The 22,606-nt window shown below is 41.2% G+C and overlaps 1 protein-coding gene across 4 annotated transcripts in view; it reads left to right on the plus strand.

Annotated features, from left to right (window-relative positions):
- Window positions 1–22,606, plus strand: part of RNF185 (ring finger protein 185) — a 29,812-nt gene that overhangs the window by 672 nt on the left and 6,534 nt on the right. For 3 of the 4 annotated variants that reach the window (XM_037817143.1, XM_037817141.1, XM_037817144.1), the window contains 4 exons: window positions 15,574–15,797; window positions 18,239–18,257; window positions 19,958–20,070; window positions 21,494–21,548. In XM_037817143.1, coding sequence (XP_037673071.1) covers window positions 15,622–15,797; window positions 18,239–18,257; window positions 19,958–20,070; window positions 21,494–21,548 — 363 coding nt within the window. In that variant the 5' untranslated portion in view covers window positions 15,574–15,621. Of the gene's footprint in view, window positions 1–15,441; window positions 15,798–18,238; window positions 18,258–19,957; window positions 20,071–21,493; window positions 21,549–22,606 lie in introns of all 4 variants that reach the window. The other variant, XM_037817142.1, reaches the window with a different exon arrangement.

A 22,606-nucleotide genomic window follows, 5' to 3' on the forward strand; every position in this document is an offset into this window, starting at 1 on the left:
TTTAAAATGCAGATTTCTGGGCCGCACTTCAGGCGTCTGATTTAGAATTTGGATAGGAACTTGGGATTCTGCAGTTTGAATGTACTCTGGGGCGTCCTATGCGTACTGATGTTTGAAGCCCATCAATCTTAAGTACTTTCTTGCTGTACTAGATATCCATTCTTCACTTTGAGGCAGCTGGAATCTGTGCAAGATCTTGAAAGAATTGGGATGTTTAGTTCAGAAAAGAGAGCACTGAAAGAGAACTGTGTTTAAAAACTGAAAAATTATTATGGCAAAGAGGGTTCCTACTTCATCTTTGGGGATGAAAGAGGCAGAACTAGGACCAATAGGTGAATTCTACAGGAAGAAAATAATTTGACTTACTAGAAGAACTTCATGGAAGAACTGTCAGAGGTGACCAGCAATGGAATGGATTGCCTCCAAAGGAAGTGAACTCTCCCTCCAGGGAGGTATACACGTATTAACTGGAGGTCCTTTCCAACTTGAAAGTCTGTGGTTCTAACTAGTTATTTTGACTCTAATACTGACTCTGCCCAAAAGTAAATATGATGTTTCTTTTTTTCTGCCTCCTTTTCTTGATGCCCCACCCCCACCCTCCATCCTCTGTTTCCTTGGAGCAAAGAGCCTTATGACCTTATGTAATTTTTTCCTGCTTGTCCTGTGAACCATTCTTCTTTTCAGGGACTTTGGAATGGCCCAACATCTGATAAGGGCTCCTTACATGTTTACTGAATGAAAGCAGGGCCCTTTCCCCATGGTTTAGTAACTTATTTTCTTAGGACACCTTGGAAATGCCCCTCAAGTCTTTGTTTTTGATCAGGAAAAGCCAGTGAAATCTTTGAATCACAGAATTGCAGGGTCTTGGTTGGAAGAGCCACTTGAGGTTGTTCAGGCTAGCCTTCTCCTCCCTGGGACATAAATCCCTCTTTAATCCTCTCTCTAGCAGTGTGGTGTATAGATATTGTGCCAAATGAGAGAATTTTTACAGTCTGTTGCTAACTTTCCATCCAGCATATAAAATCAGTTTTCTGGACTTGACTTGATGGTTCATTCTCATTTACCTATAACCTACAGATAATGTTTCTAGCATATTGTTAGTTTTCTAATCAAACATCAGAACTCCTTCCAAATAGATCACTTAAAAACCTGTTAGAATGCTGAAGAATGTTTAAATTTCTCTATGGGCAGAGAGTTCTTGTTATGACCCAATTCTGCTGACATGCCAAAAAACAAAAAAAGGGTTGGGGTTGAGCCAAGACTTCCTGCCTGTGTTTATCTACTTGCTTGTTTATGTGTCCCAGGACTTAAAAAAAAAATTGTGAAATATTTGTTCAGATATTATCTAGGTGCTGGGTAAAATGATCTTAATTTGTTGGTGGGGAGGTAGGTGTTTTTAAAACTTCGCAGTTTGAAAGTTTCCTTTTAAAGAAGTACTTAAGTCACCTTTTAAGTGTGTTTTTCAGGCCACTGATCCGAAGAGATGGCTCTGAAAAAATGGTTGTATGGTAAAAATACATTTGAGAAAGACTACATACCATTATCCCTTCTTAGAGCTTCTCAGTGTATAGTACCACGTTAAAGGCACTGAGAAGGCCTACAATACAGAAATGTGCTTAACCTTGCTTAATCTAGTGTTGTCAAGCTTATTTAATGTGAAACTTTTTTTTTTTTTTAATGAAGCACACACTGATAAATTCCGATCTAGAGCACCGGGGTCTGCAAACTATGGCCCATGGACCAAATCTGGCTGCACTGCCTGTGTTTGTATGGCCCATGAGCTAAGAATGATTTTTACATTTTAAAATGATTGATAATAACTCAACAGACTATTTCATGATCCTAGAAAATTATCAGAAATTCAGATTTTCGTGTCCATAATAAAGTTTTATTAGAACTCAGTCATACCCATTCATTTACATGTTATCTTTGGCTGCTTTAATGCTGTCGCAGCAGAGCTGAGTAGTTGCCAGAGAGGCCATATGGCCCACAAAGTCTAAAGTATTATATGACCCTTTACAGAAAAAAAATTGCTGACATCTGACATGCATCACGTATAATTTTTAACTTTTTGTTTTGAAATAATTGAAGACTCAAAAAATGTTGCAAAAATAATACAACTTCCTGTTTACCCTTCATCCACCTTCCCCTAATGGTAACGTCTTATGTAACTATTAAAGTTATCTAAACAAGATAATTAACACTGATGCAGTGCTGCTAACTAATCTGTAGGCCTTATGCAAATTTTGCCTTTTGTGCCGCTAATTTTTCTGATCCAGGACCCAATTCAGGATCCTACATTGCATTTAGTCATCAAGTCTCCTTAGTCTATTCCAATTTGGGGCAGTTCCTCAGTCTTTTTTTTTTTTTTTTTTGTCTTTCAAGAGTGTAACACTTTTGAAGAAGACTAGCCAATTATTTTGTAGAATGAATATCTCAAATTTTTTAGTTCAACATTTTAAATTGTACAATTCAGTGGTTTTTAGAATATTCACAAGGTTGTGCAACCATCACCACTGATTCCAGAACATTTCCGTCATCCCAAAGAGAAACCCTGAATGACTCTTATTAAAAAACAAAAAATGACAGTTGCTGGTAAGGATGCAAAGAAGTAGGAACCCTGGTATATTGTTGGTGGGAATGAAAAATGGTGTAGCTGCTGTGAAAAACAGTTTGTGATTCCTCAATGAGTTAAGTATAGAACTATCATATGACCCAAAAGAACAGTATATACCCCAGATATTCTTCTATGTATATACCCAGAAGAATTGAAAGCAAGGACTTGGACAGATACTTGTACGCAGATGTTCATAGCAGCATTATTCACAGTTGCCCAAAAGTGGAAGCAACCCAAATGTCCATCAATAGATGAAAGGATAAAAAAAATGTGGTATATAAATACAATGAAATATTTATGTGTATATTTACCTATACATGTATACATATATATATACACACACTGTACAGCCTTAAGAAGAAATGAAGTTCTGATATGTGCTACTACATGGTTGTACCTTGAAGGCATATTGAGTGAATTCGGTCAGATAAAAAGGGACAGATATTGTATGATTCCATTTATGTGAAGTAGCTAGAATATGCAAACTCATAGAGACAGAAAGTAGAGTACAGATTACCAAGGAAGGAGTCAGGGGGAGTGGGGAGTTAATGTATAATGGGTGTAGGGTTTCTTTTTGAGGTGATGGGAAAGTTCTGGTAATGGATGGTGGTAAGGGAAGTGCAGCATTGTGATTGTGATTAATCCCACTGAACGGTATGCTTGTGAATGGTTGAGATGGGAAAGTTCATGTTGTATATATGTTTCCATAATTAAAAAGAGAAAAAAGGAAGAGCAAGTAAAGAGACAGTGGCAATTAAATGCAATATATGATCCTGGACAGGATCTAACAAGAAGGGTGGAAGAACTCAAAAGGACATTGAGGTATAGGGAAAAAATGGAATATAGACTGTAAGCTTTATATCAATGTTAAAGTTTTTGAACTTGATAACTTTACATAAGTGAATAGCCTTGTTCTTAGGAAATACACATGAAATATTTTATGTTCAAGGAGCATGTTTTTGCAACCTACTCTCGAATGTTCAGAAAACATAAAGAGATGGGTGGATGAATGGATGGATGGGTGGGTGGGTGGGTGGATGGAATGATATTTGCAAATGTGGCAGAATTTTAAAAAAAAATGGTGGATCTGGGTAACTGGGATGGGGTACATTAAAGTTCTCTGTATGGGTTTTGTATTATTTTTGCAACTGTCCTATAAGTTTGAAATATTTCAAAATAAAAACTTTAAAGAGAAAAATTAAAAAAGAAATCCTGAACCTGTTAGCAGTCTCTCCATTCCCCTTCCCTATCCCCTGGCAACCACAGTCTACATTCTGTCTCTATGGATTTGCCTATTCTGGACACTTCATGTAAGTAAAATCATACAAAATTTAGCCTTTTGTGTCTGGCTTCTTTCATTAAGCATATATATTTTTTTATTAGAGAAGTTACAGAAAAATCATGTAGAAGATACAGTGTTCCTGTATACCCCTCTTATTAATACCTTGCATTAGAGTGATACATTTGTTACAATTGATGAAAGAATATTGTTTTAATTGTTCTGTTAACTATATAGTTCATGGTTTACATTAGGGTTCTCAGTTTGTGTTTTTAAAATTTTTTATTCTAGTAACATATATACAACGTAAAATTTCCCCTTTTAACCACATTAAAATATATAATTCAGTGCTGTTAGCTATGTTCACATTGTTCACCATCACCACCATCAATTACTAAAACCTTTACATCACCCCAAATAAAAACCCTGTACAATTTAAGCATTAACTCCCCCTTCCCCACCTGGGTCCCTGGTAACCTATAGTCTAGTTTCTGACTCTGTGAATTTGCTTATTCTAATTACTTCATATCAGTGAAATCATTAAAAATATTTGTCCTTTCGTGTCTGATTTATATCATTTAACATGATATCTTCAAGGTTTGCCTGTGTAGTGGCATGTATCAGAACTTCATTCCTTTTAATGGCTGAATAATATTCCATTATATTCATATACCATATTTTGTTTATCTGTTCATCACCTGATGGACACTGGGTTGTTTCTGTCTTTTGGCAATTGTGAATAATGCCGCTGTGAACATTCGTGTGCACGTATCCATTCAAGTCCCTGCTTTCAGGTTTTTTTGGTATATAACTAGAAATAGGATTGCCAGGTTGTATAGTAATTCTATGCTTAACTTTCTGAGGAGCTGCCAAACTGTCTTTCACAATGGCTGCACCATTTTACATTGCCACCAACGATACATGAGTGTTCCTATTTCTCCACATCCTGTCCAACACCTATTTTCCTTTCTTTTTTTAAAAAATATTAGCCATTCTAGTGGATGTGAAATGTTATCCTTGTGGTTTTGATTTGCATTTCTCTAATGGCTAGTGATGTTGAACATCTTTTCTTGTGCTTTTTGGCCATTTGTGTATCTTCTTTGGAGAAATATTTATTCCAAGTCTTTTGTATGTTTGTAAATTGGGTTGTTTGTTGAATGAAGCATGATGTTTTCAAGTCTCATCTGTGCTGTAGCCTGTATCAGTGCTTCATTCTTTCTTACAGGTGGATAATATTCCGTTGTATGTATATACCACATTTTGTTTATTCATTATCAGTTGATGGACTTTTTGATTGCTTCCATCTTTTGGCCAGTGTGAATAATGCTGACATGAATGTTCGTGTTCCAGTTTTTGTGTGAACATATGCCTTCAATTCTCTTTGGAGTGGAATTGCCAGATTTAATGGAAACTCTGTATTTAATCAAATTGTTTTCCCCAGCATTATTTTACATTCTCACTGGCAATATATGAGTGTGCCGATTTCTTCACATCTTTTTAATGAGATTTTGTGGGCTCTGAATTAATAAGGTTTTATTGACTGCATGCAAACAAAAGCAAAACTCATTTTGTAAACTTTTCTGATAACAAAGGAAAGGCAGGAACAATGATCCTCATTTGCAGGTGAGGATGCTAGCTTGGTGAGTGGCAGAGCTGAGCCTCATACCAGGTCCTCTGGCTCCAGATTGCTCCTTTCACTGTATTATACCAGAAACCCACAACCCTTCAATCGGATCTGCCTGGTATGAAGATCTTTTCTTTAATACAGTATTTTCCCCAGCTATATTGGTTTGACTTCAAATAGGCAATCCCCATCTCATTCACATACATTTATTGAGCATCTCCTCCTTGTCAAGCACCATGCTGTTGCCTCTAGGAGGTGTCTAACTAGAGCGGGCAGTGGACACTTCAGTGGATAATTAGTCCTCTGCATGAGTAGTGTTATGTCTAGTAAAGGCAGGCATCAATTTGGGAAAACCTGAACCTTTTTCTGGTTGCTGATCTTTTTGTTTTTGTTGTTTCCTTTAAGAGTTTTGGGCAATGCTTACTTCAAAATTACTGACTCCAAAACAGTTACGTAGAATTTCCAATTCTGAAGAATATAGTCACTGAAGAATGTCTTGTTCTTTTAGGGTACTGATTTTCCACATCTTTAGTTGGTGAGATTGACTCATTGAGTTTTGCAGTTGTAAATACTCCTGGGCATCAGATCCATCAACCCACATACATTTATGAGGTGCTTGTGAGGTGCCTGGCCCTGTGCTGAGTAAGGCACCTGGAAGCTGGGTCTGGGCTTGGGGAGACAGACACATGATCAGATCATCAAGGTACCATATGTTAAGCACATTGGCTTGGGAGTTGGGAAGCTTTGCCGCTGACTGGCTCTATGACCATGGGCAAGTGACCTAACTGCTCTGAGGCTTAACTTCCCCATTCCAGGGGAGGCTAATGCTGATCAATAGTATCTGCCTCAGGTGAACTCACTGCCCTCCCCCCTACGTGGGACCCAACTCCCAGGGGTGTAAATCTCCCTGGCAACGCAGAGTATGACTCCCGGGGATGAATGTGGACCTGGCATCGTGGGACTGAGAGTATCTTCTTGACCAAAAGGGGGATGCAAAATGAGACGAAATAGTTTCAGTGGCTGAGAGATTCCAAATGGAGTCGAGAGGTCACTCTGGTGGACATTCTTATGCACTATATAGATAACACCTCTTAGGCTTTAATGTATTGGAATAGCTAGAAGTAAATACCTGAAACTACCAAACTCCAACCCAGCAGTCTGGACTCCTGAAGACAATTATATAATAATGTAGATTACAAGGGGTGACAGTGTGATTGTGAAGACCTTGTGGATCACACCCCCTTTATCTAGTGTATGGATGAGTGGAGGAATGGGGATAAAAACTAAAGGACAAATGGGGTGGGATGGGGGGATGATTTGGGTGTTTTTTTTCACTTTTATTTTTTATTCTTATTCTGGTTCTTTTTGATGTAAGGAAAATGTTCAGAGATAGATTGTGGTGATGAACGCATAACTATGTTATCATACTGTGGACAGTGGATTGTATATCATGGATGACTGGTGTGTGAATGTATTTTATTGATACAATAAATTGTATCAATAAATTTATTTATTGTATCAATAAATTCAATAAAACTGAATTTAATAAAAAAAAATAGTATCTGCCTCAGAGGATGAAGACTAAAGAGAATTCACGTAAAGGCTGAGCAGAGTGTTAGCCAACCTGGTTTTAAAACTTTGGGGAAAAATCTGATTTTGTCTGGATCAAGCTAATTGTGTCCCATTTTGGATTTCCTCTCTGCACATAAGCACATAGAGTTCTGATGTCTCACCGTCTCTGCCTTCAAGGAAAAATGCTCATTGATTCAGCAAATTAACCAGTTACCTGCTAAGATTGCATAGCTCTGTGGAGAATATAAAGAAACAGTAGGCCTTCAATATACTCAGAGATTTTACAAGGGAGGGGAATTAACATGTCTTGGGCACTTGTGCCCCTTCCTGTTTTAGCTCTAATCCTTACAACTGTCCTGTGAAGAAGATAATTACCCCATTTTCACCAATGAGTAAAACAGAGGCTCAGAGAGTAAATAACTCATCCGAAGCCACAGATTAGTGGAAGAGCTAAGACTTGAATCCAAACCATCAGGTTCCTCTGTGCCATGCTAGTTTTTAAGGATAAAAGTCCATAAAAAGTTAAGACAGTCATAAAAGGAACAACAAAAAGCAACCACTTGGATGACCCTTAAAAGCTTTTGACATTAGTAGTCTAAATCCCATTTCACCTTTTCTTATGAAGCCTGGTAATCCTTAAGAAAAATGATTGGAGTTTAAAACCAAACAAACAAAAACAAAACCTTTGGATTCAGAAACAGTGGAAGACAAGTGTGCTGGTTTGAAATTGTTACATACCTCAGGAAAGCCATGCTCTTTTAATCCAATCTTGTGGCTGCAGACTTATTTTGGGTGGGAGTTTTTGATTAGATTATTTCCATGGAGATGTGATCCTGCCCATTCAAGGTGAGTCTTAGTTTTCTGGTGTCCTCTGTGAGAGAATAAAAGGTAGAGACATTTTGAAGAGAGCTCAGAGATGCTTGGAGAAAAAATACCCAGAGACATTTTGGAGACAGCCATTGAAACCAGAACCAGGAGAGAAACTAAGATGAAATCTAGAGTTTACCCCAGAGAAGCTAAAAGAGGACCCCCAGATGCTTAGAGAGAAATGCCCTGGGAGAAAGAAGCAAGGATGTACAGGAGGTGAGAGAAGCTAAGACAGAAGCCCAGAGACATTTTGGATAAAGCAAAGAAACCAGAAGCTAACCCTGGGAGAGGCCCAGCAGACTTTGGCCATGTGCCTTCCCATGTGACAGAGGAATCCCAGATACCATCGGCCTTTCTTCGGTGAAGGTATATTCTTGTTGATGCCTTAGTTTGGACACTTTTATGGCCTCAGAACCGAAATTTGTAACTTAATAAACCCCCTTTATAAAAGCCAATCCATTTCTGGTATTTGGCATTTTGGCAGCATTAGCAAACTGGAACAAGAAGAAAGTGTGAAAAAGCAGGAAGAGCTGACCCTAAAATTTCCACTTAAATATTTGTTATATTTGGAAATTGCTGTATCTCCAGGGCCTAGCCCAGTGAATGAAACATACCAGGTCTCAATAACTAGGTAGTGAACAAATCAGTGAATTTAAAATATCTTTCCAAACTACTAGAAATTATACTATTTTTCTCATTTGGCTTAACATACATTTTCTTTTGCAAACATGTCATTGGCAAGCATGTGGGGAAATAAGCACTCGTATGTATTGTTTATGGGAATATAAATTGGCACATCCTTCCTGGAGGGAAATTTGCCACTGTCTATCCAAATGATAAAATATACCAGTTCACCCAGCAGTTCTACTTCTAAGATGTATCCTAAAGATGTAGTCTAGTACCATTGGTCTAGGAATGGGGTGGTTGCTGCCAGGTTTGGGAGAGAGACTTTTTGATTTATATCCTTTTATACCTTTTGAATTTTGAGCCATTTTAATATATTACTCATTAAGAAATAAATCAGTAAATTTTTAAAATGCTCAAATCTCTGGGAGAATTATTCTGCTAAGGATCATTTACACTTTACTCTGAATTTCCTTAGATTACTTTTCTTTTTGTCTTCTATTGAGATTTGACAGGATGGGACCTTTAACATTTTCCCTTATTTTTTCTGATTATTAAAACAATAACTCAGTACTCATTGTGGAAAAACTGAGAAGTTCAAGTAAGTGCTAAAAAAGAAAACCTTAAATTTTCACATAATTCCACTGTCTAGAGACAACTATAGTTAATATTTTTGGCCCTTTTTCTTCTAGTTTTTTCTGTAAATTTTTAACCTGCTGATATCATACAATATATTCAGTTTTGCATACAATTGTATATCCTGCTTTTTTTCACTTAACATTTTATTATGTAATTAAAATTCTCATGTAAGCAAAATCTCTATGTAACATTTTAGTGGCTGTGTATCTGTCATGTGGATGATAGTTTACTTAACCAGGGAATGGGACTGAATGGGGAGAGAAAGAGCCATTGGAATTATGAGACCCTTTGGAAGGTTAGGCGGGTCTGGGTTAGGTGCCCCAGGAGGGAGTGTGAAGGCCAGGGCTGAAGGGCACTAGGAATCTAAGCTTCCTGTAATGAATGGCATGTGGATCCTTCACAATCTGTTCCTTGCCTTCCTGCCTCAGTCCCAGCCCTTGCTGCCCTACCACCCTCATATTTGCCCTGGACTCCAGCCATACTGATCAGCCCTACGAGTTTTCCACTTGTCCTGCCTGCTGTAACTATCTGCTCCCCAGCATCCCCTGTCTTTCTGTTCTCTTCATACCCCTGTCAGAATCTGGTACACTGGGTTGCCCTGTTTGCTCGTCTGTGTCCTGAATGCCTGGAAATAATAGGAGCTTAATAAATCTTTAGAGGCATGAGGGGGATGGTTGAGTAGATAGGAGATTAGAGGTTACTAGAGAAAAGGGCCAGCATAGACCCAAGGAAAGGAGGCTGGTCCTCTCAGCCTCCTCTGTTCTTCTTGACCAGAAAGTCCACCCATACCCTTGATCCTGTCTTTGAGGACCAGGCCTCTGCCAGCTAGCCTTGGAAACCTAAACACCAGTTAGCCTAAATTAGAGCCTGGTTTCTGTGTGTTCTGAGTTCCAGTCAAGTTACTCAGAGATTTCTTCTCACTCCAGTCTTCTGTGAGTGTGATGTAGACATTCTTGGAATGCAGGTCCCATCTCTGCCTACATGTGGTCCAGCAGCAGCCCAATGAGCAGCTCAGACAGGCTCAGGAGTGCCAAAGGTTCCTGGCAGGAAGATTCCTCTTGAATGAGTATGTGCTCACAGGAACAAGACCTCTACTGGGTCTCCTTTCAGATTGTGCCAGTTTTTTATCATCCAAATTTGTAATCTTCCTAATTAGGATTAATATTTCTTGGCACCTCTGTGTGTACACTGCTCGAAGAATTCTTAGAGTTAAGGGGACAGAGAAGGCAGATTAGTTCTGTAAAACCTGAGAATCGAACAGGAGTGTGCTACAAAGAGATTTCCTCATGAAGTCAAGTTCCCTGATGGTTCCTACAGGCATAAGCAACTCTTGGATTTTCTCCCTTGCTCAGTTCCTGTGAGGTGAGCCAGGGCAAGTGGACCAAAGGCCAGCTCTGGGAAGGTAATAGGATGCTGGGTCAGTCAACTTAGCTGTCAGGATCTGCATTCATAAGGGATCATTAAGTATTGCAAATCTGCCCTAGTTCCAGGACCACATGTATCACCCTGGACATCACAAATTGGGAATGTTTTTAAAAATAAGGTATGAACTTGTTTTTTAAATGGTTAGCTCTGTCCTAGATGAACCTGGTGCGTAGCTGGTTTGAGATCTCAGCAGACTCACCCCTCATCCCCCAAGTTTACCTGACTTTACTGTGGTCCCTTTGGACAGCAGTTGGGCCTGTGCATTCTGAAGGATAGGTGCCGAGGTGACTGTCCCTCCTTGAACCCTGCACATTGGTATTGCTTTGTGGTTTTCTACAGTTCTCTGTTCTAGAGCTAAGTTTCTAAAACTTTGCTCATCAGAGAATCATCTGGGGTGGGTTGGAACACTTATTAAAAAATACATTTGGGTTCTGTCTATATCCAGACTGTAAATCACTGAGGGGTTCTGGGAACCAGTTTTCTGAGAGTTTGCCTTCTATAGGAAAAACGGGCAAGAAACAGAACAGTTTGATGGTTAAGAACTTGTACTTACCCATGTGCCTTCTCTAGCTCCTGTTCTAACCTCCAGGACCTCAGTTTTGTCTTGCTCTTTTTTGTAAACACCACTCCTCTTCCCCTGTTGGCAGTACCAGGCCGCCATTGTAGTTGGTACTGGGGAACTGTTGGTTGCAAGAATAAATTGATGAGTGATGATTTTGCCCTGTACTCGCTTCCAAGAGGTCAGAAGTTACAGCATTGCACAATGAATTTGAAGACAAACAGACCAGGTGTTTAATTTTGTGCATGTTAAAGGGGTAACATATAAAAGTGGAAAGAGCACTGGATATTGTGCCGGGAAGTCTGAATTTGTCACTGTATAGTGTTCTGATCTTGGGCAAGGTCTGTAACTTCTCTGGCCTGATGTCCTCATAAATGGGTGAGGATCAGAAGCACTGATAGATATGAATGTGCTTTGAAAAGTAGAAAGTGGATTCAGGTCAGGAGTGAGGAATGGTTAGAGTAATGAAAGGGGCACCGAACCAGCCCCAACAAGTTTGCTATGTTATCAAGCCAAAGTCTGTAGGCCCTAAAGGGACCAGAGAGATTTTTAGGAGGATACAGCTCAGGTATGCTTAGAGTCTGCTTTCCTTTTGCTCTGTCTAGTTCCTGAGCCGACCTGGCTGTTCAGGACCCTCTGTCATCTGGGCCACTGTTCTAGTCATGCTGGGCCCATGAGGCTATGGCCACGTTCTGTGGTTCTGCAGGTACTCAGTGGAAAGTTCCCTGGAGATGCTGCCCACCTCTGTCATGCTGCCCTGGTGTGGTGAGGTTCCTGTGCATGGGAGCAGGAAGGAGGTGAGGCGAAGATGGGGTTGTGGGTGTGCTGCCCCAGGGCCTGGACTGTGTGGCAAAGATAGGTTTGTGAGCTGCTGGCCAGGGAGTTGACCAGAATCAGTTACACATGCCTGCACTCATTCAGCAAATATTTGAGTGCCTACTAGAATGAGGCCTTAGGGCCCTGGTAGGCTCTAGATGCCACATGGTCATTCTTCTAGGAATTAGAATGATAGTTTTGTTATTTAGTGGTCCACTGAGGGTTGGGATGCATGGACCTGACCCCCAACTGCTGGCTTGCTGGCAGCCTGCCAACCCCTCAAAACTCTGAGCTGACCTGTACTGTCCCCTGATCATTTCCACCCCTGTCCCCTACCTTGATCTTGGCGGTTCCCTTATGCCTGTTGTGTAGGAGTGTGGGCCATGCAGAGCTTCAGTGAGCCCAGGCAGAGGAGAGGGCAGGGGTCAGGGGAGGTGGCATGTGCCCAACAGCAGGGCCCTCCAGGTCACTGTGTTATCTCATAGGTTCACCTTAGCAGTCCTGTAGGAGGCATGGCACATTGCTTTTCAGGTGAGAAAAGAGAGTCAAGCCACGGAGGAATTTACCCAGGACACGTAGCTGGTCAGTGGTAGAGCCAGGACTTGAACTTGGAGCTTTTCATGATTGGGGGAACTAAAACATTAAGAAAGATTTTTTAAAAAAATACTGTTATTGTTTTTTCTGATTTCAAAAGTAATACATGTAAAAATATCAGTATTTTAAAAACATGGAGGACTTAGAAAATACAAAATCATTCCCACAACCCCTTACTAATTCAGAGATGATCACTATTAACTGTTTGGTATGTTCTTTCACATTTTCTAATATTTGTATTTGTTACTGTTGTAACAAATGTAGTATTATACGTACGTTTCACAATTTCCTTTTTAAAAATGTTATGAAAGTAATATCTGCTTGTTATAAAACATTAAAACAGGATTAGAATATACAAAGTCAAAAGTCCTCTCCAGCTCTCTTAATCCCAGAAATAATTGTTGATGGTTTAGTATGTGCCTGCCATCTGGATGTTTTCTTTATGTATGTATGTATGTATGTATATACCTTATTTGCTTTTACCCAAATTAGTTCATAAACATATTTTTCTGCAACCTGACCTTTTTTTAAAAAAAAATTTTATTATGGAAATTTTCAAACACACACAAAAATAGACTATTCTTTTCATTATCCAGCTTCAATAACCATCAACTTCCAGTCCTAGTTTCGTCTTTCCTGTCTACTTTCATTTTTCCCCCACTGGAATATTTTAAAACAAATCTCAAACATCTTATCATTTCCTTCATAAATACCTAAGTACGTATTTCTAAGAGGTGAAGTTTTTTTTAAGCATTAGACAATACCATTATCGTACCCAACAAAATTAATAATTCCTTAGTACCCACTAATACCCAGGGTAAATCCAATTTTTGTTGGTCACCTCAAAAATGTCTTTTTACAGTTGATTTGATTGCTTCTGGTTCTAGTGAGATCTGCACATTGTGTGGGTTTGGCGTGTTCTCTAAGCGTCAGTCTGTAACTTCCTCCTCTCCCGACCCCTGCCCATACAATTTAGTTGTGAGAGAACCTGTCTCATTTGTCCTGTAGAAAGTACTGCATTCTGAATTTGGCAGATTGCATCCTCACAGAGTTGTTTCACACATTCACCTGACCCCAGGGTCATTTGTTTTAGAAGCTCAGTTTAGAACACTTCATAGGTAGTGCTGTGTACTTCCTAATGTATTGCATCAGGAGACTGCCCCACTTTTAGTAACGTTAAGATTGGTCAGTGAACCAGACTTTTTTATGGTTGTCTTTCTACATCTGTGCACTTAGTACTTAATTCTAAAAGATACTTATTTTTAAGCAAATAAGCACACATGGGTTGGGTGCTTGGGTACTTGATCTAGAACAATGAGCAAAGGCCATACAGCCCTTGGAAGCAGTCTCCATCCCAAAGAAGAGAGCAGATGATTGTATGGAGAGCAAGAAGCACCAGGCCAGGGGGAAAGTCTTGGAGCCCAGGCCAGCAAGGCACTGCTGCCAGCAGCCAGCTGCTCTTCTGGGACGTCACACGTAAAATGATGTAACTGAGTGAAAAAGTGTTAGAGAGCCGACCTCTTCTCCCTGCTCCTGTCACTGAGCTGCTGTCGTGGTGAGGGATGTTTGTGAGCCTGGAGTGTGAAGGAAAGCTTCTTGGTCTGATACGACCACGGCCTTTTGGTCCTTATCTCCTCTTACTCTGGAATCTGAAATTAGGGTAGTCTTCCTGTGCTCCAGCGGTGAGTCCCAGACTTGTGGAGGGAAGGGCTGCCCACTTTGGAGGGGGTGGGTGAGCGCCCTGGAGTGGCAGTCTCAGCTGGAAGGGGAGACCTCGGAGACCACCTAATCCAATATCTCATTTTACTGATGAGGAAAGTTTCCCCAAACCAGCAGGCAAGCTGGCTAAGGCCACCACACAGGCTCTGGTTCTCTGACTGACTGTGATACCCAGCTAGCATTTCCTACTGGATTTCTGAAATAGTGTTGGTGGCCAGATCAGGCTTCTGACAGATTCTTAATCTGTACCTAGAATTTCTGGGTCTCTCTGGTGTTGGTCTCTTCTTCCTTCCTGTTAAGCATCCAGCTGGGTTCTTTGACTTAGAGGTGATAGTGAACAACACTCTTCCAAAATTTGGTGGTCAGCTTGGTTCATGGTGGTATAGTTGTTTGGATAACATTGGACATTTTGAGACCCAGTCTCAGCTCTGCACCAGTCGGCTAGCTGAGCAATCTTGGACTTCAGTTTCCTAAAGAGATTGGACCAAATCAGGTTTTCCTAGTGTGGTGTGAATTTGCCAGATGACTTCAGGTGGTATGGGGGTAAACAACTTCTCTTTCATTACATTTATATTTACCTTTAACTTTTGGAAAGTAATACAGTTTTCCATTTACAGCAGTGACTTAAGCCTCCTCTTTAAATGTATGGAGGCTAAAAAGTTGATAGATTTAAACAAAATTAGGTGTTATTCTGACGTGGCAGAAGGGGAAGCACAAAAGATTGAAGTGTGGAAGACATTGGACCAGTTGACTTTTCTAGTCCTTCCCAGCTCTAATCTTTCATAGTTACAGGATTTTAAAAAATATTCTGGCATGTATCAATCATGAGCTTTCAGCTCGAGCAGATTCATCTGTCAATATAGTGGTTGTCCAAAGCCAAAGAACATCCTGAAGGTTCAATTTTATATTTATCACCTGTGATGGTTATCATGCGAGAAAGGAAAGACAAATGAGATAAGGTTCTGGTTCCTGTGGAGAGTGATCCAGTGGTAGCCTCTGTACTTGTGCAGTTTGGGTATTTGTGTGCTACATTCTAGGCTGTGTTCATGGAAAGTTTCTGAGTCATTGCCCTCCAGGTAGTTTCTCACAAATGTTGTTCTCTGCAGCCTCTGTGAAATCTGCATGGGCGTTCAGCCATAAGCTGAGCTTCTGGAGCTGAGAGAAGGTGGAGGTGTTGGCACGGAAGCTGGGAGCAGTAGGCTATAGAAATGGACAATCAAGTGCTGTCTGCCTTTCAGGATTTCCCTGTGGAGAATCTTCACTCAGAGCTTTGCTGAGAGCCAAGGATGGCCAGCAAGGGGCCCTCAGCCTCTGCGTCCCCTGAGAACTCCAGTGCAGGGGGGCCGAGCGGAAGCAGCAATGGCACTGGCGAGAGTGGAGGGCAGGACAGTACCTTTGAGTGCAACATCTGCCTGGACACAGCCAAGGATGCTGTCATCAGCCTGTGCGGCCACCTCTTCTGGTCAGTACCCTATCACTGCCCTAAAACACACTGCCAAGTTTGGAAAGGCTGTGCCCTGGGCAGCTTTGGAGCAGAAGGCTTCCTCCCACTCATCTGGGTTCTGACAGATTCAGGCCCAGGTGTCAGGAGACCTGGGTTCCCATCCCACCTCCTCTGCTGATGAGCAAGGTGTCCTTGGACGAACTTCTCCCTACCCTGGGCTCCGAATCCCCATCTCCAAAGCAATAATACTGACCATTTAGTGGGCACTTACTGTGTGCCACTTGCTGTGCGTAGCAGAGACCGTGTTGCATGGTGCTTATGAGCAAGGACTGAGGAGCTCGACTGCCTTACTATGAATCCTGACCCTGCCACCTCCTCACTGGGGGACCTTGGGTAAGGTACTTACACACTCTGTGCCTTATTTTACAGTTGTTTGTGAGCATTAAATGACATGGCATACATAAAATGCTTAGAAGAGCACATAGCACAGTGTCCATTCCAATTGGGATGATTACAGAGCCCCTTCTAAGGGTCTGAGAATCTGCACGAATGTTGAGATTTTATTTTTTCTGTTGAGATTTTGAGCTGGTCTTTGAAGGGTGGATTGGGGTAAGTAGAGGGTTGAGAATACCAGGTAAGGCAAAGGTGTGCTGCCCGAGGCAGGCATGTGTACTGTTCGGTACACCTGAGACTCCCAAGGCTACTGCATGCCTCCCACAGGCCCCTGGGTGGGGAGCTGGGAGGGTTAGGAAACAAGAATGGTTAAGGGAGGGTAGGGCCAGATTATCAAACCCAGATTTGACTAGGTAGGACATGGAGCTTTTGAAGATCTTTTAGCAGGATAGTGGTGTGAAGAAAAGATCATTTAAGCAGTATTTAAGGGAAGTTAATTTGGCAACAATGTAAAAGATAAATTGATTAGTTAGTTAGTAGAACACGGCAGAGATTTTTGTCCTGGAGGGCCTTGCTCCAGTCATTAAGTTTTACGTAGAGACTGTTGTGATTGACCCTCCTAGAAATTGTAGATATTCTGGGGTATCATAAAACCAGCACTTAAAATGCATGACAAAATTAAGAACAAAGGCAAGGTATCAGAGGAAAGATCAGAGACCCCAAAATGAAATGGATGCTTCCAGTCTGGGCTGTGTGTCCGAGTGCATGCTAGCTCCTCAGTTTCCTCATCTCCAAAAATTGTACCCCCCATGGGTTCGTGTGACCATTCAATGACATTATCAGATTCATAGCTATTCAACTACATCCTGGCACGCAGTAGGTGCTTAATAAATGGCAGTAATCATTATCATTTTCTACCCCAGGTAGTTCCCAGGAATGTCATTCAATCACTTCCACTTCTCTCCCACAGCCTTTGCGGGAAATTGCCAGTGGAGATCTGCCACAATTTGGGGTGCTCTCAGTTCAGCTTTGAGTAGGTTAAGGTTGGAGCCAGATATCAGGCATGTGTACATCCAGGGAAATTGTATATCTGGTTTGTGAGGCTAAATTTCTGTGATTCAGAAATTAGAAAAGGAACCCTTGTTTGAGTCCAAATTTTACTCAGCTAGAGAAGATGCATGTTATGTGAGAGAGAGAAACTATGTCTCTGTTTTCTACTATCCTGGCACACAGCAGGTGTGCAGTACATACTTGTTGAGTGACTACATTCATGCATGAATGAACCAGAGAAAAAGAGAAAGAAAAATAAAAATCTGGCATTAGAGTAACTTATTTCTCCTTTCCTTTCAAATCTGTAAATGTCGTAACTCACTGAGCTGAAGTTAGCCGTTTCTGCCAAGTACCATCCCCATCCTTTCCATTACTTAAGGAAGTTTTTGGAGTAGAACTGAGCTTTTAAGCTAATTCCTGCCAGCAGAGCTGTCAAGGCTGAGGGCAGCCTGAAGATTTTGTTAAACTGGATCTGGACTATCTGGGAGTTCACACGTTCGTTATGAGCATGAGGGGTTTATGAATCCACTGAAATTGAGTCTGAAATAGCATGCAGGTGTGTGTGCACGTGTGTGCCTGAGCATGCCCCCATGCATTTTCCTGCACATGGCTTTTATTGGATTCCTTCAGAGGCCATAAACCCCCACAGGCTAACATGTAGGGAAGCCAGGTCTGGAATGCTCTGGGACTTGGGGTCTCCACCTGGAGTGTTACCCCAGGGTGGAGACTGGGATCTTATATCCATTGCAGCATTTTCCCTGTGACTTTAGTCCAGTCTTGCTTTTTGTATTCCTGCTTTCTGATACTAGTAATCCCCACAGAAAGTCAGTGAAGGGAGCCCTGATAAGGTAGTTCAGAAGAGAGGAGCTGTCTGCTGAAGATGGGATTGCAGGGCTCCCAAGTTTTATCTTTTATTCCAACCCCATCTGTCAGTGTTTCTGCTAATGAAAGCATTTTTCTTCCTTTCCCCCTTTCTCTTTCTCCTTGATGACTGGTTGCCCTGGGGACTCTGGCAGTTGGCCATGTTTACATCAGGTAAGATGCATTTCATTTTACTTTGTCTTTCATCAGCTGTGGTTGCACGATACACCCTTGGTCTCAGGAGACTGCTGTCAGAAGCTGCAATCTCCCCTGCTTATGGGCTCATTTGCTTGCTTACCCCCGTGTAAAATAGTTGATGAAATAAGGGACCAGTACGGAAACCAGGATACTCTTGCCTCTGCCACCAATGGCCTTTGTGGCCTTCACAGGCCACCTACCTCTCTGGGCTTGGTTCTGTGTTTGTAAATTGGGTTGGATTTGAGTATGTTAGGTCCTTTCTATTTTTGTGATTCTTCCCCTAGAAAAAGTACCTCCTTTAATATCAAGAATCTCCCCACCCTTAAATAACTTGAAAATGTTAGGAAAGGAAAAGCTTCTTTCATTTTAACAGAAAGCTTTTATAAGGGAAAAATGTCTGTTTTCCCAGCTTTAGATTATTATGCAAACCAGTTAGTATTCACCAAGTCTCAGGCACCTGCTTGGTGAGATAGAGCTGGGCCTGGCATTCACAGTTGGCTGTATTCACTGCAGGCTGTTTTCATGTTGTCAGCACTTGTAGGTGGCTTAGGAATATGGGGCACAGACAGAAGTTCCAGCCCTCTAGTGCTTTGGAATCTGGATGGAAGAAGGAAGAGGGGGACAAGAGAGGCATCCCTGTTACATCCAGGGCTGCTCATTCTGACTCAAGCCAAGTTTGGTAGAACAAATCAGCCATAACTTTATGAAGAGCACATAACACATAAGTTTTGGAGCCACCAGCAGTAAAATAAAGGAAGTAGGATATAAAATCATTAAATGCTGCCTTCTCGTCCTGAAGTCCTAGATTTCATATTTCATAGAAATCTCATATCATGAGTCAAAAGAAGTGATTTATATTCTAAAATAAATGTCAAGAAATATTAAACTACCTAATGTCTATTAAGATGCTATAGGAAACATGTTTTTATCATTTTTATTTTGTTTTTAAGAAAGTTAAACGAAATGTTTGTAATATAACCAGTGAAAGTATCTTGGAAACCCAAAACAGGATTCTGGGGTTTTTAATATTAGAAGAAATAATTGAATGCAAAGTCAATAAAATTAACTAAAAAGAGTAAGGAAATGTAGATAATGAACAGAAACTATCCTTCAGCATATAGTAAATTACCAGAAAATTATCAGCTTATATCTGGGATGCTGATGTCTGGGATACATGGTTGTTGGGGAAATGCTGTAAAAATGAGGAAATCAGTGAAAGAAAACAATGACTGCTTGGATATTGCAGTTGATCCATTGGGGAAGATGGAGATTTAAAGGTCATTGTACCCACACCAGAGCCTAAACCGAGGCTGGGTCTGTCAGACCTCTTGATACAGCCCCAGGCTTGTGGTTCTTTCCTGCTATATTGCTGGGAGCCCCAAGAGGGAAACAGAGCTTGAAGAAGCCTATTTAATGGTGACAGTATTTAAAGGCAATTTTAATTTCACCACTAGTAAATACTGATTGAGTGCCAGGAGTGCAGGAATCAGAGAGAGTGTTGGGTTCCTTGAAATGTTCCTGCTTGAGCTGGTGTTTCCTAGTTGGAGGCTTCTGCCCCTCTTCTAAACCAGATATGTCCACTGACTTGGGCTGTGTTGTTTTGCTGCTGAGTCTTGACTGACCACTGTGTGTGGTGGGCCACAGGTCATTCATGCATTTTTCTGTCTCATTTGCAGTGGTTGGAGACCAGACCTAATAGACAGGTGTGTCCAGTCTGCAAAGCCGGCATCAGCCGAGACAAGGTCATCCCGCTGTATGGCAGGGGCAGCACTGGGCAACAGGACCCTAGGTGAGGACTTGGGCCACCTCTCATACCTCCCCTTGGATGTGAATTCACTTCTGTTTAACACCACCCCCACACTTTACTGAGTGCTTGCTGACTGTTCAGGTCTGAGGTGATCAGGATGCAGGGCGGTGCCAGCCTGGAGGGGAGGGGAACCAAGTTAATACATATCCACTGGCTGTCAGTGTGCTGGGCCTGTGACCCAACAGTGCCCCAAACAGCACAATTGTGAGTGTGCAAAGGGCTGTGAAGGAGCAGCCTGGGAAGTGGGATGGACAGCAGGAGAGTCTCCAGGCAGTGGGGTTGTTTCAGAAGTGAAGGAGGTATATAAAGTAGGTGGGGAGAAAGAACAGGATCTGGGAGGCTTTGTGGAGCTCGGGATTTCTAGAACTGGAGGCATGGGTGGGTCCAGCTTTCTACAAACACAAGTGCTGAAAACCTTTCATGGTCTGGCATCTGCCAACCTCTCTGGTCTTTCACCTTCCTCCACTCCACCCCAGCTTACCCCATATACCGGACATGTTGGACTTTTCCTACCGGCACGTGCCCTTTCACAGTGATGAGCCTTTGTATTTGTGCTGCCTCTGCCTCTTTCATCCTTCCCAGTCTTGCTCACACCCCTTCTGGTCCCCTAAATTCTTCCCATCTTTTATGACAATCCTAGTGTCACCTCTTCCCTGAAACAGTCTTTCTGCCCCACATTAGTCACTCTCCTCCATGTTCCCATCACACACCACACTTAGTTTATAGCTCTGTTAAAGAAATCCCTTCCCACACTGTGTTGTGATTTGTTATATCTCCCCTAAATTGTGAATACCTCAAGATTAGGGGCTCTGTGTATTGTCAGAATTGGGAGCATCCCACATAGTGCATGATAAGTAGCAAGTCCTCAGTTCAGTAGTCACAGAGTGAGTGACAGGAGGTTGAAACTCCGAGGCAATAAGAATGATATGGGCTGCTTGCCCAAAAGTAGTGGGAGGTAAAGCTGAAATTAGATAGGGGCAGATCAGAGTGATCCTGAATATCAAGCCTCTCTGCTGACGGGCTGCCGTCTGTTTTGGTTTGGAGTGGGGATTTCTGATGTCTTTGCCTCCATAATCCCTGTATCACACAAGCCTAGGAAGGTTCTGGCTGTCATTCATCTCCACCAACCTGGGCCAGGCTCTCTGTGAGAATAGGCTGCAATCTGATGAATATCTTGTAACAAGCTGATATTCTCCCTGGTTTTCTATACAGTCAGAAAAAACAATTGCAGGTAGAATGAATTTGGTATGAGTTCACGTGGGCCAGGTGCTGGACAGGAAGGGGGCATGGCCAAAGATAGACTGTGGATAAGGTTCTGGCCTTGTTGATAAAGAGCCTCCCAGTCCAGAAAGGGAACAGCCCACAGCATATTGTAATAGACTCATTTTACACATTTCTGTTTCAGAGAGAAGACCCCGCCCCGACCTCAGGGACAAAGGCCAGAGCCAGAGAATAGAGGGGTAAGGCATATTCTAGGAGAAGCATCTAGAAATGAGCCCTGGCTTTAGAAATTTTCTTCTTAGCCCTACAATTTTTCTCCCTGATTGTAAACGTGAAGGAAAATAAGCAAAATACAAAAAGGAAAAGAGGAAAAAAAATCACTTAGAAGCACACCATCCAGAGATAATCACTGGAAAATAACCACTGGAAACTGTTTGGTCTGTTTTCTTCTTTTCCATTTTTCTGTATACACACATATAAATTTTATAGATCTATTCATGTGTGTGTCTATTTTATATGTATATAGAGAGATGTATGTGTCTCTATATTAGATATAGATGTAGATACTCTTTTTACAATATTTCACTCCTGTTTTGTAAGCCCCTTTTAAAATGTCATTCATTCTACAAATATTTGGTGCCTTCTATGTCCTGTGTATTATTCTAGGCACTGGTGATTTATCAGTGAACATGGCAAAGATCCCTTGCTTAACAGAGTTTATAGTCTTAGAGGGGAGACTTTCAACAATATATCTTGAGATTAAATTAAAACTACATTTCAGTAATTTTATTGTGTTTATTGGCTGTGTTATGGGCTTGACATAATTTATTTAACTAATCCTTTGTTGGACATTTGGCTGTTTTTTGTTTTTTGTTTTTTCTATTTTAAAAATACTCTTATGAGCTTCTAGATAAATTTTTGAGCAAATCCACAGTTGTTTTGTTGGAGTACATTCTTAGAAGTAGATTTACTGGCTCAAAAAATGTTCACATTTAAATAAGACCTTAGTCTTAAAAAAACATTTCTTGTTGAAATATCATTAAAGGAACTTTAAAAGCAAAATATTTACCTGCCTTGCTAGAATTCCAGCACAGGTATATTCTCACTACTCCATGTTCTCATAATCTGTATGCTGTGTACACATATTTTTATGTAGCTATCACCATTCTGTTTGCTGCTTTTTAAATTTATTTTGTAAATGTTTTCCATGATGCTCTGTAGTGTCCTTTTTATTTTTAAAGTCTTCAGTTCATTCCACTGAATTTTGATACATTATAGTTTTTTTTTTTTTGGTTTT

Source organism: Choloepus didactylus, chromosome 23 (assembly GCF_015220235.1).
Source record: "Choloepus didactylus isolate mChoDid1 chromosome 23, mChoDid1.pri, whole genome shotgun sequence".
Taxonomy (NCBI): Eukaryota; Metazoa; Chordata; class Mammalia; order Pilosa; family Megalonychidae; genus Choloepus; species Choloepus didactylus.